Source organism: Equus przewalskii, chromosome 1 (genome assembly GCF_037783145.1).
Source record: "Equus przewalskii isolate Varuska chromosome 1, EquPr2, whole genome shotgun sequence".
NCBI classification, from domain to species: Eukaryota; Metazoa; Chordata; class Mammalia; order Perissodactyla; family Equidae; genus Equus; species Equus przewalskii.
Genome location: NC_091831.1, coordinates 147,265,509 through 147,282,175, shown reverse-complemented (window position 1 = coordinate 147,282,175; position 16,667 = coordinate 147,265,509). Strand labels below are relative to the sequence as shown.

The 16,667-nt window shown below is 61.2% G+C and overlaps 2 protein-coding genes across 2 annotated transcripts in view; one reads left to right on the top strand and one right to left on the bottom strand.

The window, feature by feature from the left end:
* The first annotated feature begins 439 nt into the window (after positions 1-439).
* Positions 440-13,398, top strand: PLA2G4B (phospholipase A2 group IVB). Its single transcript, XM_008518616.2, has 20 exons — positions 440-979; positions 2,212-2,284; positions 2,592-2,728; positions 2,875-3,006; positions 3,398-3,438; positions 3,629-3,671; positions 3,912-3,966; positions 4,290-4,420; positions 4,683-4,766; positions 5,057-5,094; positions 5,970-6,105; positions 6,834-6,970; positions 7,230-7,452; positions 7,597-7,714; positions 8,036-8,173; positions 8,322-8,426; positions 8,595-8,774; positions 9,128-9,294; positions 9,910-10,096; positions 10,262-13,398. The coding sequence occupies exons 1-20, from the start codon at positions 971-973 to the stop codon at positions 10,504-10,506; spliced, it is 2,379 nt and encodes a 792-aa protein (XP_008516838.2). The 5' UTR covers positions 440-970; the 3' UTR covers positions 10,507-13,398.
* SPTBN5 (spectrin beta, non-erythrocytic 5) overlaps positions 11,704-16,667 on the bottom strand; it is a 55,050-nt gene continuing 50,086 nt past the window's right edge. Inside the window, 11 exon segments of the mRNA XM_070624871.1 lie at positions 11,704-11,839; positions 12,572-12,732; positions 12,977-13,061; positions 14,207-14,292; positions 14,407-14,498; positions 14,592-14,678; positions 14,941-15,012; positions 15,195-15,410; positions 15,739-15,843; positions 16,014-16,190; positions 16,420-16,609. Coding sequence (XP_070480972.1) covers positions 11,715-11,839; positions 12,572-12,732; positions 12,977-13,061; positions 14,207-14,292; positions 14,407-14,498; positions 14,592-14,678; positions 14,941-15,012; positions 15,195-15,410; positions 15,739-15,843; positions 16,014-16,190; positions 16,420-16,609 — 1,396 coding nt within the window. The 3' untranslated portion in view covers positions 11,704-11,714.

Genomic DNA, 16,667 nt, shown 5'->3' with positions numbered 1-16,667 from the left:
GCAAGCAGGTCGACCCCAGCCATGTTGTAACTCTGGTGCAGACCCCATTGACTCAGGGCCTGTAAAGCTATTCCTAGGTTTGCTCTGGCCTGTGTCCTCTCCTCTTCCAGCTCCAGGGCAGCTGGTGGGTCTGGTGCCCTAAGGGTCACCCCGTTTCTCCCACAATAAGCACAGAAACCCGTGCTCCTCCTGAGGCTGTTCCCCTACGGAAGAAGTGGGTCTCCGTGTTCGGACTCCCTCCCTCCTCACACCAAGCCAGCCCTGGAGACCCGGAGACGGAAGAGCTCCCTTCCCCGAATGCCAACCCATGCCTCATCCCACGCCACCCAGCACCCAGCTCCGAGGGTGGAGCCAGCTTGGCGTGTGACTTTGAAGGGCTGGTTCATAGAGCAAACCATGCCCCTGCCAGGTTATGATGGGGCCCGGGGCACTCCTCTCAGATTGGCCAAGCACTTCAGTCAAGACCGGGCATTCCTGTCACGCTGGCGCTGGGAGGTTGCGAAAGGCCCAGCGACAGGGGACATGGCTTTTCTGTTTACAGCTGCTCTGGGCCCACCTCCTGCTTTCCAGACCTCAGTGGCCCCTTCAGGCCCCACCTTCCAGTCTCCTTTCTGCTCAGCCTCTGACAATGAGCTCTCCTGGGGGCCCCACCTCTAGGTCAGGGCTGGGAGAGCAGGGTTGGGTAGTGCAGGCACAGATGGCGATGGTTGGAGAGAATGGGTCTTTGGACGTGTTGAGCCCCCACCGTGGGGGTGTCAGCACTTCATACAGGTTTAAGGTGGCTCACTTCCTGGACAAGTGGCTGGTCCGGGAGTAGGCGTGGGGCCTGGGTGGAGCGGAGGCGGTTGGGAGGGACCAGGGAGGAGCTTGGGACCAGCTGGGACATCCCTGGCTCTGGGTTAAAAAGCCCACAGTCCTCTGTCCTTGGGTCACTGCCCATCATTCCTGGCTCCCGAGGACTCTTAGCCTCATGGCTCTGGTAAGACCCAGTAGGGCACTGGACCCCAACTCTGATCTCTGGTTCCCCCAGGCCTGGTTAACACTTTCGTAAGGGAGCTGTGGGCTTCTCCAGGTGTAGAGGGGGGTTTGCTAGCCTTGAACCAGGGTGGAGAACAGAAGCCAGGGAAGAGGCAGGGTCTTGGGATGAGGGGTCATCCTGAGTTGTTCGTGCCCTAGAGATGGGGGCACTGTGGATTTGGCCCTGAGAACTCAGGCTCCCAGTTGCCATCCTGGGGCCCCAGAAGGAAGCGGCTGCTCTGGTCCTCCCTCTGACTCAGTTGCTTGAGGTGTGGGCGCCCCAGGGCTGACACTGATAGATAAGCTTCCCCAGCTCTGCCCCTGGACTCCATCCATTAGGGCCCCTCCTGAGGCAGGGCTCAAGGCCAGAAGGAACGACCAGTTGGCACAGGCTTCCCTGCTCTGGCACAGCTGCCAGGGTCTACGTCCCGGACCCCGGGTCGTGGGTTTGGATGGAGCTGCCAGAGGACCTTCCTCAGCCTGGTCTTGTAGGACCTGGAGGGCTTGACAGCCTGAAGGTGGTCTGAGCTAGTAACTGCTGTTCCTATCCTGACAGAGAGCAGATTTCCAGAATTCTCTCTTGGCCTCTCCTGGCCAGGGGTGTAGAGTATGGGGACAACTCAACCATGGCCCCGGGCTAGGTTAGGCCTTGACGTGCCTCTCCCCTACCTCTGTAGCCTATATCCCCCCCATCCTGGGCCTCTTGCCGCCCAAGACCAGCCTCAAGGCTGCTTAGCAAGGGGGAGCCAGAGGGATGGGGTGCAGAGACCAAAGGAGGCTGTACCAGGACCTGGAGGCAGGTAAGTGGGGGGTTGAGAGCACAAGTCAAGCTAGCCTGGTCCAGTCCTGGCCCTGGACCTCGGGCAGGTGACTACTTAGCCTTTCTATGTCTGAGTTTCCTTGTGGCGTTGGCCATAATAAGCAGTCCCCACGCACAGGGCAGTTGTGTGATTAGATGAGTTAGTGTGCAGGCAGCCGTGGGACGGGAGCTGGCCCGGAGCGTTGTGGTAAGTGTTGGCAAGCGTCATCAGGAGATGCCGCAGCCTCCTTTCCATTCAGGATTTGGATGGGGTGGAGGGCAGGGCTGTGGCTGGGCAGGATTAGGCCTCGAGGGTTGCCCTAGCTTCCCCTTCGGTCCTTGTCACCTTGGGGCCCATCAGCCTGCAGCAAGCCTGTCCCTCTCTCCCTCTTCAGGCAAAGGTGCCCGGGACCTGCCTTCTCACCATCCGTGTCCTGCAGGCCCGCGGCCTGCCCTCTAAGGACCTGGGTGAGTGCTGGGCCTGGGGAGGGCAGCGGTTCTGCAGCTGGATTCAGGGTGGGGCAGGGGCAGTGGGAAGAGATGTGAGTAAGGCTGGGCGTGCAGGGGGTCCTGGAGAGGGTACCAAGAGGAGGTCCTGGGTGGAATGTTGCCATCAGGCCTCAGCCTCTGCTCCTTCTGCCTCCTGACCCAGCCCCATTCCGTGGGTTGGGTCTCTGGGTCCCCCGGGGCTGCCTGTGATGGGAGGACATGGACTGGGCAGCTGGGTTGGCAGTGGCTCTTGGCCACACTGGAAGCTCATTCCTCCTTTCTGCAGTGACCCCCTCTGACTGCTATGTGACTCTCTGGCTGCCCACGGCCTCCAGCCACAGGCTGCAGACACGCATAGTCAAGAACAGCAGAAACCCCATCTGGAATCAGAGCTTTCACTTCCAAATCCACAGCCAGCTCAAGGTGGGCCAGGCGCAGCGGCCCTGCTCACTGTCCCTGTCCACCCACTGCCACTGTCCCCTCCCAGCCCCTCATTCCCTGCCCCTGCCCTGCTCACCGTCCTATCCCACCACTCCATCTTGCAGCCCCTTGCTCTGTTTCCCTTCCAGAATGTCGTGCAACTGAACGTCTTTGACCAGGACCTTCTGACCAATGATGACCCCGTGTTGTCGGTGCTGTTTGACGTGGGGACTTTGCGGGCTGGCGAGTTCCGCCGTGAAAGCTTCTCGCTGAGCGCTCAGGCAAGGCTGACACAGGGCAGCGGAGGGCCTCAGCCTGGGAAAGGGGACGCTTTGGAGGGTGGCTAGGTACATGGCCCTCTTCTTCTGGACCAGTGAGTGGCCCAGGCTTCCCTGGCATCCCAGAGGCCTCTGTCAGCCAGGAGCTACTGTCCACTGAGGAGCAGTCCCATCCCTGACCCTCCTTCTTGGCCTCTGAGCTAAGGGCGGCTTTCTTGGAGCGGTCCAGAGAAGGTGGACAGAGCAGCCTGGGGATGGACAATGGCTCTCAGCACTCGGCTGAGGCCCCAGCAACCCCAGCTGGCGTCTGGGTGGGAATCTGCACACGCACCCACACGTGCACATACACGCTCACTCACACTCCTCACCCTTTCTAACTTGCTTCTTTCTCCAGGGTGAGGAGCAGCTGGAAGTTGAATTTCGGCTACAGAGTTTGTGAGTCAGGGGCCGTGGGGATTCCCGGGTAGGGGTGCTTCCTTCCGGGAAGGACAGAGCCCAGCACACCCAGAGCCGACACCCCACCCCGGGAGACATCCAGTGGTGGAGGAGGAACACCCAGGCCTGCTTGAGGGGTGAGAGCCGGGGAACCTGGACTCCCATTAAGGTCACTGGGGGCTCTTTTCAGGACAGACTGTGCTGAGCAGCTCATCAGCAATGGCATCCTGGTGGTGAGTTGAGAACCCCTCCTCCCCGGGCCTGAAGCTTGGGCCCGCCATGGGGGTCAGTGGGTAGAGCCAAAGTGGGGGGCCCTGGGACTTCAGTTCCTCAAGAGGATACACTCTCAAGTGAATGTTTGGTGGCTCAGGGCCAAGGTAATAAAGTCTGAGAAACAAGAAGCAGGATGCTGGGAAGGTGGGGTCTCTGACAGGCCAGGGGTTCGCGTCTGAGGGGCTCTCTTGACAACTCAGGCCCGGGAACTCTCCTGCTTGCATGTTCGACTGGAGGAGGCAGGGGACCAGCAAGGTGAGTTCTCGACCCACGGGGATGGCCCCCTGCCCTCAGCCCTGGTCTTCCCCCTTTCTAAGGAGCCCTCACCAGCTGCCCTCGGCTCTGGTGCCCCAGGCAGGAGTGGGTGTTGGGGGCAAATCCATGCTGGGCCCCCCGGGCCTGAGCTTTTCCCCTTAGTCCTCAGAGGGGCTGGGGTGGCTCCATCTCCCAGCCTCAGCCTGGGTCAGACCTCCGTCTCAGTGGGGGGAGCAAAATGTCCCCCAACCCCCTTAGGCAAGACAAGGACCTTTCTGGGCGGAGATCCCATTCCCGGCCTCTGCTCTGGTTCCTGTTTCCAGGGTCAGAGCGCAGAGTGCAGCTTATGGTTCCCGGGTCCTGTGAGGGCCCGCAGGAGGCCTCTGTGGGTGCCGGCTCCTTCTGCTTCCATTGCCTGGCCTGCTGGGAGCAGGAGCTGAGCATCCATCTGCAGGTAGGGTGCCACTCCCTCCCGTGAGGCAGCCCGCAGAGCCTTTCTCCCTCCTTCCCTCAGCTCCTCCTCCTAGCCTCTGCCTCTGCTCACCCTGAGCCCCCATCACTCCCTGGCAGAGTCAGGTACCCTGCGAAGAGGGTGGGGTCGATGGCAGCCTCCTGTCCCCCTTCCTACTGCTTCTCTGTCACTCCAGGGGCAATGGGTGAGGCCCTTGATGGAGCGGAGGGTAGAGATCCTTAGTCTCCTTTCATCCCCCCTGCAGGATGCCCCCCAAGAGCAACTGAAGGTGCCCCTGAGGGCCCTGCCCTATGGCCAAGTGGTGAGGCTCGTCTTTCCTACATCCCAGGTACTGGTCACCAGAGGAAGAAAGCCAGATGCGTGGGCAGGGCTGGACCCCAGGCCTTGAGGGCCTGCTCCTGTAGCAGCTTCCGTCCTTAGGCTACACCCTGGACAAGTGCTGGGGCCAGGCTCTGGGGAGAGGGTCCTCTGAGCATCCCTACCTTCAGGCTCAGGCCTGGCCCCTGTGGAGATGGCTGGGGACCCAAGGGAGCATGGGGACATGGTGGGGTGTGGCTCAGGCTGGGGCCAGAGGCACAGGCAACCAGCCTTTGTGACTGTAACATTCATGGTTTTCAGGAGCCCCTGATGAGAGTGGAGCTGAAAAAAGAAGAAGGGTGAGGTTGGGCGGGCACTGGGAAGGTCATGGAGAGGCAGCCAGTTACGGAGGCGGCAGTCAGGCCTGCGCCCTGGAGGAGCAAGGCGAGAGACAGGGTGGCTCCCAGCACGGTCGCCATGCGTCCTCTCTGCGGACACTCAGGGGTTGGCTCCCAGGGCAGAGCACAAAGTGCTGGGGGAGCCGTAGCAGAGAAAGGCCCTTAACATTTCACTTGCGTTTCTGCTTTCCCCTTCAGAGGGGTGTGTGTCTTGCCCAGTGTCTGGTGCTTGGGAGGCACTGGATCAATGTTTGGCTGGAAAACCAGGTGGAAGGTGAGGAGAGTGGTTTGAGGCACAGAGAAGGCAAGGAAACCAAGAGAGGAGAGAAATGGCGCCCTTTCGGGTGCAGCTGTTGTGGGTGGACCTTAGCTAACCTTCGTGAGATGAGAGGAGTCGTCCACCCTGGCCCTCCGCATGCCTGGGAGACAAGCTTCTCACCACGAAGAGGTGGGGACACTGTTTCCCGCCCCCTCTGTAGTCATGTTCATGTAGGTGAGGGAGAGAAGCTGAGAGGCAGAAGTAGATCTATGGTATTGGGTCCCACCAGGGGCCTGTCTACACCCGGGACCCTGGTAGGGCCTCTTCAGTCACCAGCTTCCTGGCATGCCTGTGAATCCACTTTACTGCGTTCCCCAAGTGTGTCCCCACGTGGGTCTGGGCTCCCCTTCTCCCCATTGCACCCACACACGTCACGCTTCACTAGGACACAGAAGCAGGGGTGAGGGGTGTGGAGAGGAGAGGAGAGATGGCAGTGGGCTTTTCAGGGCAGACAGACTCAGCTTCCCTTTATCTGACGAGGCCAGTTGCTGCCTCATGGTCCTTCCTCCCCACCCAGACCGAGGGAGCTGGCTGTGCGGCTGGGCTGCGGGCTCTGCACCGAGGAGCAGGCTTTCCTGAGCAGGAGGAAGCAGGTGGTGGCCAGGGCCCTGAAGCAGGCCCTGCAGCTGGATGGAGACCTGAAGGAGGACGAGGTCTGGGTGCTGGGCTGGATTGGGTGGGGTCTTCGGGCAGTGCTGAGTGCTGGAACTGGTTTTTCCCCAACCAGACCAGAGCTGGTGCCAAGCGGGGCTTGATCCTGCCCCCTGTCTGCCAGCCCCTGCTCTGCTTCCCCCTCACTTGATGGTATCAGGAGCTTGATGACATCAAATGCAGAGCATTATATGGGGCACCTGGAGCTCGCAGACACAACTCCCCTGCTGGGCTAGCTTTCCTTCTGGTTGTTTCTCAATCTTTGGCCCGGTCCGGGTTTTGAGACGGGCCTGGTCTGACTGATCAATGAGACCTGCGGCCTGAGGGCTGCCTGCCAGCCTGGGCAGTCCCTGGAAGTTCAGATCAGCCTGTGGCATCTCCTTGCAAGAGGGGAGGGGTGGCTGTGTGGGAGACTGTTGAGGTGGCCCTGGGGCTTCTAGAAAGGGATCACCAGAATCCTCAGGGGCTAGAGGTGAGGAGATGAGGCCTGGAACTTGTCCATTTTTCCTGGAGTTCTTAAAACCAGACAAGCCTGACCCTCTCGAGGCTGTTTCTGACCAGACCCTCCTCAGTAGGCCTGACTAGAACTCGGCCCAAGAGCCTTGATCAGAGCTTGACCAACCTTGGCTGTGGGTGAGCTGAGTGCCGCTTGGCTTACTACCTCCCCTGCCTGTGGCTTGGCCTTCCCCCTCCCTAACGCCTCTCTGAGCCTAGCTATCTTCTCTTCCAGATCCCAGTGATAGCCATTATGGCCACTGGCGGTGGGACCCGGGCAATGACTTCCCTGTATGGACACCTGGCTGGCCTGAGGGAGCTGGGCCTCTTGGATTGCATCTCCTACATCACAGGGGCCTCGGGCTCTACCTGGTGAGCTGGCAGCAGGTTGAGTGCAGGAGCCTGGGGGTGGCTAGTTGGGTCGTGGCAGGTGGGTCCGGGTGGGAAGGCTCTTAGACCCCACAGGCCTCTCTGACCACCTTGGGAGGGCTGGGAGAACATGTGTGCCTGAGAGAAATGTGCTCAAGGGGACCCTGGGAAGGTGCCTGCCAGGCTTTTGTCCTAGAACGGAAAGCCCAAGGCAGGCAATGGGGTCCTTGAGTGACGATGCCCTGCCTTTGGCTTTTCCCAGGGCTTTGGCCAACCTCTATGAGGACCCAGAGTGGTCTCAGAAGGACCTGGCAGGGCCCACTGAGTTGCTGAAGGCCCAGGTGACCAAGAGCAAGCTGGGCGTGCTGGCCCCCAGCCAGCTGCAACGGTACCAGCAGGAGCTGGCCGAGCGTGCCCGCCTGGGCTACCCGACCTGCTTCACCAACCTGTGGGCCCTCATCAACGAGGCGCTCCTGCATGATGAGGTGTGGGGAGGGCTGCAGCCTGGGGTGCAGGCGGGGGCGGCCAAAGCCGGGGCAGGGCTGGGGGTGGTGAGCAGCCCTGGGCAGCAGGGGTGGGAAAGGCCCCAGGCCGCCACAGCTTTAGGTTCAAATCACTCCCTGCTCCAGCCCCATGACCACAAACTCTCAGACCAGCGGGAGGCCCTGAGTCGCGGCCAGAACCCTCTGCCCATCTACTGTGCCCTCAACACCAAGGAGCGGAACCTAACCACCTTTGAATTTGCGGGTGCGTAGCCCTGGCACTGAGACCTGTGCTCTCGCAGTCGGCGGGGTGAGGGGTTGCGGGGGCTGTGTGTGTATGGTGTGGGTTTTACACCCACCTCTTTGGGGTCAGGTCCCATGCTCTCCAGAGACTGTCATTCTACCAGAGTCACTCAGGCTTGGGGATGGGGGCACTGGCCTTGGCTCCCATGCTCAAAGGGCCAGCAACGAGGCCGAGCCTCCTGGTCACCAGGCTGCCCTGATGTGAAGCCCGTGGTGGGTGCATTGGTGCCCAAGAGTTCTCAGGTTCTGGGCCCTGCAGTGAGGCTGTGTGGCCTCCTCACAGAGTGGGTCGAGTTCTCCCCCTACGAGGTCGGCTTCCCCAAGTACGGCGCCTTCGTCCCCTCTGAGCTCTTCGGCTCCAAGTTCTTCATGGGGCGCCTGACGAAGCGGCTCCCTGAGTCCCGCATCTGCTTCCTGGAAGGTGAGGGGGTCTGGAAGGCTGGCGAAGTTGGGGCTTGGGGGACATGGACGACCTTCCCAGCTCAGTTCCCTGGTCCCGAATGGGTGGTGGGGAAGGCCAGGTTGTGACGGGGTGGGGCACTCTCCTCCCCTCGTGTCCCCTCTCTTAGGCATCTGGAGCAACCTGTATGCAGCCAACCTCCAGGACAGCTTGTACTGGAGCTCAGAGCCCAGCCAGTTCTGGGACCGCTGGGCACAGGCTCAAGCCAGCCTGGGTAGGTGCCTGAGCGGCTTTGTAAGGATGTGGAAGGGCAGCCTGTGGGGCTGGCTCTGGGGGATGGTGGAGTGGCTCTCAGGCCTGTGGGAGTCCACAGAGGCTGGGATAAAGGTCCAGGGGCTGCTATTTCCTGAAAGATGCCCCACTTCCCCCCCTGACTGTGCAGACAAGGAGCAGGTCCCTCTTCTGAAGATAGAAGAACCTCCCACCATGGCCAGCAGGATGGCTGAGTTTTTCACCGACCTTCTGACGCGGCGCCCACTTGCCCAGGCCTCCCACAATTTTCTGCATGGCCTCCATTTCCACAAGGACTATTTCCAGCATCCTTACTTCTCCTTCTGGAAAGGTGTCCGCTCTTCTCCCCCTGGTCCCAGCTCTCCAAAGTCTTCCCACCGCCGCCTGAGCCTTGGGTCCCTGGTCCAGACTCCCGCACTCTCCAACCCCTCAGCCCCAAGCCCTGAGAGCTCCGTTCCCTGGCCCTTGGAGCAGGAGCCCCTTCTCCTCTCCATGTGTTGGGCATCAGGACCTGTCTCAGGCCTTGGGAAGTAGAGGTGCTACTTTGGCGGGAGAGGGCAGGGGCCAGAGAGCAGAGTCTCCTTCCACCAGCAGCGAGGAGCTGGCGTTAGGCCAGGGGGATCTGGTGCCCCCAGCACCAATGACAGCTGCTGCTTCCCCACCCCATCCTCTCAACCTTCCCAGCCACCAAACTGGACGGGCTCCCCAACCAGCTGACCCCCGCAGAGCCCCACCTCTGCCTGCTGGATGTCGGCTACCTTGTCAACACCAGCTGCCCACCCCTCCTGCGGCCTACCCGGGATGTGGACCTCATCCTGTCACTGGATTACAACCTCCATGGAGCCTTTCAGGTGGGCTGGGGGCGGACAGGACATGTCACGGTGGGACCTGAGGTGCTGGGGCAGGCTTGGGAGGCAGTGGGGAACCTTAGGCCTGACATCCTGGCTCTGCCCCTGGGGAAATCTACCTTGGAGTCCAGGACCTGGTCCAGTTTCCCTTAAGGGCTATGACAGTGACACCATGTGAAAGGAAGACCGTGGATTCTGTGAATTCACCACCAGGGACTCTTACTCTGCTCTGGAAGTTGGAGTGGGGGGGGAGCTGGTGATGTTTTCAGATGTATTCCATATTTGGGTCCCCTTTGCCGCACCTGCACCCCTGTTTGCTCCTGGACCTCTGGGACCCCATGCTTTGAGTTTCTGTGTTGGTCCAGGGAAGGTTTTTGCCTCCCAGTTGCAGAACCTGGGGGCAGTTAGCAGCCAGCTCAGTCAAGCCCAGAGGAGCTGCAGCAGAGGGGCATTTTCCAGGTCTGGCCTGACTCTGTCGGGTCCACTAGAGTCTGATTTGGCATCTGGGCACTAAGTCCCATGCGTCTTAGCGGGCCTCCATGTTCAGTCAGCCCAGCGTTGAGGACCTGGGGAGCCCATGAGTCTGCCCTTCTGACGCCCCTTCGGTCCACCCTGCAGCAGCTGCAGCTCCTGGGCCGGCTCTGTCAGGAGCAGGGGATCCCGTTCCCGCCCATCTCGCCCAGCCCTGAGGAGCAGCGCCAGCCGGGGGAGTGCCACGTGTTCTCGGACCCTGGCTGCCCCGAGGCCCCTGTCGTGCTGCACTTCCCTCTGGTCAACGACTCCTTCCAGGAGCACTCGGCCCCTGGTGAGCCATGGTCCCAGCCCCTCCAGCTCGCTGTCGTGGTGCCCCTGGCCCCCTGTCCTTCGTCCCACCTCCTCTGTCCTCTATGCCTCTCCGCAGGTGACCCCAAACCATCCTCCACCCCGTGTGTTTTCCCCTCCATGCCCGGCCGGTACTCTCTCTCCTTAGGGGTGCAGCGGACCCCGGAGGAGAAGGAGGCTGGGGAGGTGAACCTGTCTTCGTCCAACTCTCCCTACCACTACTCGAAAGTGACCTACAGCCCAGAGGACATGGACAAGCTGCTCCGCCTGACGCATTACAATGTCTGCAACAGCCAGGAGCGTCTGCTGGAGGCCCTGCGGGAGGCTGTGCAGCGGCGGAGGCAGCGCAAGCAGCAGCGGCCGGGCCCAAGTGATGGTGGTGCCCTGGCCTGAGGCTGCCATCCAGCCCCTGCCGCCCCGGACTCTTTTTCAGGCTCACTCCCCGTCTGCCTGGCTGCTCTGGTTGAGTTGGGGGGGAGACTGTCGTCACCAAGTGTTCCAGAGCCTCTGGGGACTCCATTGGGTGTGTGCCCAGCGCCACCCAGATGTAGCACTGAAGCCAGCAGCAGCCCTGCCAGGCACCCCTGGGTAGGTCGAGGGCTTCACACAGGGGCAGGGCCCATCCCTCTTGGTTGCCGGCCCGTTGGGGCCTGGTCCCAGAAAGGCGGCTGGAGCTGGCTTCCTCTTTGAGTGAGTGGCCGGAGCCCAGAGCAGTGCTGAGCCCATCTGTGTAAGCAAGCAGAGCTCTGGCCCTGTGTTTGTCTTCCCCTCCGTGCTCCCTTGAGGAGCTGTACAGTGAAATAGAGCACGTCCTGTTTTACAGAGGCTCACACACCTGTGAGGCGTTATCTGAGATTATCTGTCATTGCTGCCGAAGGGACATTCATTACAAGCTCTTGGTTACACGTGGCAAGGATTGGTTTAAAAGACAAAATGGGGGCCGGCTCCGTGGCCGAGTGGTTAAGTTTGCGCGCTCTGCTGCGGTAGCCCAGGGTTCGGATCCTGGGCGTGGACATGGCACTGCTCGTCAGGCCACGTTGAGGCAGCGTCCCACATCCCACAACTAGAAGGACGTGCAACTAAGAGATACAACTGTGTATAGGGGGGTTTGGGGAGATAAAAGCAGGAAAAAAAAAAAAAAGAAGATTGGCAACAGTTGTTAGCCCAGGTGCCAATCTTTGGGGGAAAAAAAAGGAAGATTGGCAACAGTTGTTAGCCCAGGTGCCAATCTTTAAAAAAAAAAAGGCAAAATGTAATGTCTCCCCAGGCCCCATACAGAGCTAGTGGGTCAGCGTGGGCTTCCCCTGAGGGGTGGCCCCCTGCTCATGGCCGAGTCTACCCCATGCTCAGGGCCACCCTTTTCAAGCAGGGACAAGGCGACTTTCGCCTGTGGGTTTCCGCTGCTGCAGCCCTGGCAGGTGAGCAGACTTGCAGACAGTGACTGCCAGCAGAGAGGCCAGGGACTCAGGCAAAGGGCTGGTTCCTGTCCCACAGTAAGGGTGGCCAGACCTGGGACCAGATGAGCTAAGGAAAGAGAGAGCGCCAACGGTGTAACTCCAGCAAGCAGTGACCTTGATGGGGCCGTCCTCACAGAGAACCATCTATTCTAGAAGTTGGTCACGAGGGGCCTGGTTGCTGAGTCTCATTCTGGTCCCCTCGTGGGTGTCCTCACTTGTAGCTCTGAGGTTTGGTGCCACCTCAGGGTTCACTTCAGGGCCCAGACCTGCTGGGAGAACAGGGAGGCAGAGTGAATTTAGGGCCCAGCCACCCTAGAATCTTATCCAGGCACTGGTGCCCCAGGCCTCTTGCCTCCCTTCGAATATTCCACCTCCTCCTAACATAGATGTGAGATGTGGATGCTGGGAGCAGTAACCACTGTGTGTGGGGCGGGTGGGAGACAGGTGGTTCTCATGCCCCAGCTCACTGCATCTGCCTGTCCTGGGCATGTGGCTCGAGTCACAAAGCAGCAGAAATGGCTGCCTTGGCAGCTGCAGAAGCACTGTGTCCAGGACAAGGCCCGTTCACTCAGCAGCACATCATCTGAATCATAAATGGGAGCCTGCAGGCTGCAGGAGAAGGAGTGGATAGTTAGACCCGAGACACAACCATGGCTGCCGCCCCGTCACCGTGGGAGTGCTCCTCAGGCACACGGCTGTATGTGCGCGTCTGTCTCTGTATCTAGTCTGTGTATGTGTCCGGGTGACGTCCCGGCCCTCTCTAGGACAGGAAGGCCCCTCTCCCCTTTGGACTGGGGAGAGCAGGAGAGGATGGAGGCAGAGGCAGGGACAGGAGCGCGGGTGTGGCAGGGCTCTGGCTGTCCTGTAAACCGCCGTGCAAACAATGCTGTGTCTTGGAGGGAGAAAAGGAGCAGACCAAGGAGTGAGGGCTGCATGGGCTCGAGGCGGACAGAGTGGGCAGGTTTTCTAGCATGTGCAAAGGGGACCCGTGTGCCCCTCACCTGGGGTCCGGCCTGAGCAGGAGAGGCGGTGGGAGCCTTGTGCGTTTTCCTCTGCAGGGCCAGCCATCGGCAGGGACTCCAGGGGCTGTGGGCATCTCTCCCTCAGCGGGGAGGGCAGGGCCCCAGTGGCACTAGCCCCTGGTGGGGGACGTCCGTGGAATCTGTGGGGAAAGACAGACTGCCATCACTGCAGAGAGTGAGCATGGTTTGCACCAGGCATTTGATGGAGGGGGCAGTGCTAGGGCTGTCTGTTTCCTGGGGGTGGTCGAGGGTCTCAAATGTGGGGGTTACCCCACACCCTAGCAGTGTAGGTCTGAGTCCCAGGCCTGCAGGCTTGAGAGGGCACCATCTGTGGCAGTCACGGAGGCTCAGGACTCCCGCCCGCCCGCAGCCCACATGCCCTACCTGAGCGGAGCGGCCATGCTGGGCAGCCCCTCAGTGGCCAGGGAGCCTGGAGGCCTGCCTCTGGGTTCTGGGCTCAGACTGTGGGCTGCAGAGCAAAGGCAGAACAGCGGTCAGCCCTGACCCGGAGGCCGGCCATCCGCAGGCAGCAGCCTCCCTGCGTGCTGCTTCCTCCTTGCACCCTAACCCCAGGGCGACCGTATTAGGAGGGGGACCTTCGGGAGGTGCTTAGGTCATGAGTTGGAGACCTTATAAAGGAGACCCCAGGAGCTCCCTCTCCCCTCTGCCCTGTGAGGCTACAGCAAGAAAGCAGCTGTCTGCAGCCCGGAAGCAGGCGCTCACCAGACACCCAATCTGCTGGCGCCTTGATCTTGGACTTCCCACCCTCCAGAACTGTGGGAAATAAATGTCTCGTTTAGAACCTGCCAGTCTGTGGTATTCTGTCACAGCAGCCCAGCAGACTGAGGCACTCCTGCCTCTGGAGGCCCTGGCCGCACAAACCTTCCCACCAGGAGGTCGGTGCGAGCAGGGGCGGGTCTGCCTCCCGGACACTGAATGCAGAGGGACTGGTGAGAAAGGCTCAGCGGGAGGAGATGCTGAGACGCTGAAGAAACTCAGGATCCCTTTGGGGTTCTCAAAGGACAGGCTCAGGGAGAGACCCGAGGGGGAACAGGCAGAGCGAGGAGCCCAGCGAGCCTGGGAGGAGCAGGAAGGGACTCCTGGTGGAGCCCCAGCAGTCTCAGGACATGCCTCAAGCACGCTCTCCTCCGGGACTGTCAGACCACAGAGAAGGTGCTCGGTAGGGGTGCTTTCTAAGCGCCCCCTGGTGGCAGAACTGGGTTTGGCCGCTGTCTACAAGACACCGCGAGGGAGGTGCATTCAGAGCAGTCTGAGGACTAGAGTGTTAGAGACGCCCCAGGATCAGACAGCAGAGCCTAGGAAAGCCCACGAGGATCCTCACGGGAAGGGCTCTGGAGTCAGACAGCAGACCAGGAGGCCGCCAGGCATCATGTCTGACCCTGTCTGTTACTAATGAGCTATGTGATCTTTGGCAAGCTGCTTACAGGCTCTGGGCCTTAAATTTTTTGAGAAAAGACAATAAGTCCCACTTACCTCTCAGGCTATAGAGATGCAAGATGTGAAACTTTCCAAGGATGCATAAAACAGCAGCAGCCTGGGGCCCAGGGAATCAGTGCCCCCCACACCCCACCCTAGGCTTCCCCTGGAGCCCACCTGTGGCCCTGCTCAGGGCTCGCAGCCAGCTGTCAGCCTGCGCTTCTGACGGTGCTGCAAACAGGATCTCCGTCCCGCTGCTCAGCCTGGCTCCCAGACAGCCATAGGTCACACTCTTCGCAGGGGACCCCTGCCTCCAGCCCCCTGTGCCCGCTGAGTCAGCATATCCTGGGCGGTGTCTCTCCCCAGGTGGTGCTAACCTTAAGGAGAAGCTGTGTTTCCTGCCTTGGTGGTCCCTCGGCTTCTCACACTGGGCTCCCACGAGGTCAAGGGTGGCCATGGAAGCCACTTTCTGAGGGGAAATAAGAGGCAGGTCACCATGGCCAGCTCAGCTTTTCCCCATGGGGCCCTCTGTCCTCTGCCCTCCCCACATGCCATCTGGTACCTCCACTGCCATCCTCTGATCTGGGAACAGGCTCAGGGAACTGCTTCCCAAGACCCCATAGCAGCCATCCCAGGAGCTCGAGCTGGGCTGTGGAGAGAAGGCAGTGAGGTGGCACCGGGCCCAAGGTGCCCATGGGGAAGAGGGAGCCATTTCCAGGGAGGCTGGGAGGAGGAGCCCTGCCTCACCTGGGTGTGGGCAAAAGCTGTAGCGTGGTCCCAAGAAGCTGAACTGCCCTAAGAATGGGGGCCGGGAGGGGGAAGTCCACCCAGAGTCCACAGCAGCCCTTCTGAGCGCCTTGAGTGGTTCTGGGGAGGGGAGCTGCCTGGAGACGGAATCTCCTGGCACTTACCTGCCTCTCCCCGGCCAGGGGCTGCTGCTTAAGCTCCAGAAACCCCTCCATGGTGGGGGCACCCTTTGCATCCTGGAAATGCAAGATGGGGCCCAGGAAACATCAGGACCAGCACAGAGGATGGGCCCCTTCTGGAAGGTGGGCTTGGTATCCACTCCTCCCTGACCTCCTCATTGCCCGTGACCCTCAGCTCCTGTGCCTGGTGCTCCCGGCCGCCAGTGCCTCAGTGCTGGCTCCAGGGTGTGGGCCCCTACCCTCATGGCCTCACTGGGCTCCTGCTGTCCGGCCGCATGCTCCAGGGAGATGGTGGTGGCAAAGAGTGTGCGTGGCCCAACAGGGACACCCGATGGCAGGACCCTTGTCTCAGCCAGCTGTGCTCCTGGCCACCAGCTTCCAAAGGGCCTCTGGTGGAGGGAGGTCAGCTCACTGCCGACTGTCCCAGGTTTCAGCCCCTTCACTTGCTGTTCCATCTTGGGGAGGGGAGCAAGGTGAGCCAGGTCAGGGCTCCAGGGGGGGGTCCATGCCCAGCCTCTCCTCCCCAAACCCCTCCCACCCAGAGAGCCCCTGTCTCCTCACTGTTCTTCATCTCTTCCTGCTTCACTTCAGACTTCCCTCTCAACTCAGTCCACAGTGGTGCCCTAGCCTACCAGGACAGAGGGTGACAGGGACTGGCAACGGAAAGTGGGGCTTTCCTGAAGGGTCAGATGTGGACTTAGTGCTCTGGGGAGACCCCGACTCTCAGGCCCCCAGCCCTCAGGCCCCTGTCTCCTGGTGCACCCTTGGCCCAGCCTTGCTCACCTCCACCTTCCTCTGCAGTTGGGCAAACTTTTCTTCCTGGGCTGCCAGTAGCTTTTCGAAGTCCTGGTGTCTGCGGAGCAGCAACTCCACATCTGACACTGACCGCTGGGGAGAAGTGAAGCCCGGGTTGAGGCCCAGCTCCTGGGGCTGCCGAGCCTTCACCTCGCCCTCTGCAACTGGGCCCGGGTGGCCAGCGAGCAGAGGAGCAGCAGGACCTGCCCTTGGCCATAGCTGCTGGACAGTGCAGCCCGCTAGAGGACAGGGCCTCGGCTCACCCCGCAGTTGGGGTCCAGCAGGAGGCCCTCCCGGGAGGCCAGCCAGGCCTCGGCCTGGTCCAGCCCCTGCCGCAGCTCCTGCAGCCTCGAGTTCTCCGCGCAGCGTTCCTGGTACAGGGCCCAAGCCTCCTTGAGCCCTTGCAGCCGCCCTTCCAGCTCCTGCAGACACTCTGTCACCTGGTGGGGAGGGGGTGCTGTGGGCGAGATGCTCAGGCAGAGCCACCTGGGGAGGGGAGGGCCAGAGTGCCCAGCAGTAGTGTGCAGGGAAGGCCTCGAGGCCTGGACCCTCCCCTTCTCTGCCTCTCTCTCCGCCCCTTGCTTGGCCTTCCTCTCCTGCTGGGGGTTCCAAGGCCTTGGTGATTGGACCCCGTGCCCAGCTCAACCCTAGGCCCACCTCTGCACATACCTCCAGGGACATGAAGTGGCCTTTGTCCACCAGCTGTTGCCCCTCCTGCTGTGCATCCCAGGCTTGAAGGCAGTGCTCCTTGATTTCCTGCCGTAGCTCCTCATGCTGCCCCAGGAGCCACTCAGCTCCCGTCATGTCCCCAGCCAGCTCCTCCGAGGACACCAGTGCCTGCCTTTCCTGAGCCCACGCTCTGAGGGGCAGGGAAAGGAAGCTGTCAGGGCGGGAGGGCAGCCTGGGGAGGGAGCAGG

What these genes read in the sequence shown, in the direction of transcription:
- PLA2G4B (XM_008518616.2), top strand. An exon ending in GGAGGCAGGGGACCAGCAAG is followed by an intron (nt 3,967 to 4,289) that starts GTGAGTTCTCGA and finishes TCCTGTTTCCAG; the next exon opens with GGTCAGAGCGCAGAGTGCAG. An exon ending in AGCTGAGCATCCATCTGCAG is followed by an intron (nt 4,421 to 4,682) that starts GTAGGGTGCCAC and finishes TCCCCCCTGCAG; the next exon opens with GATGCCCCCCAAGAGCAACT.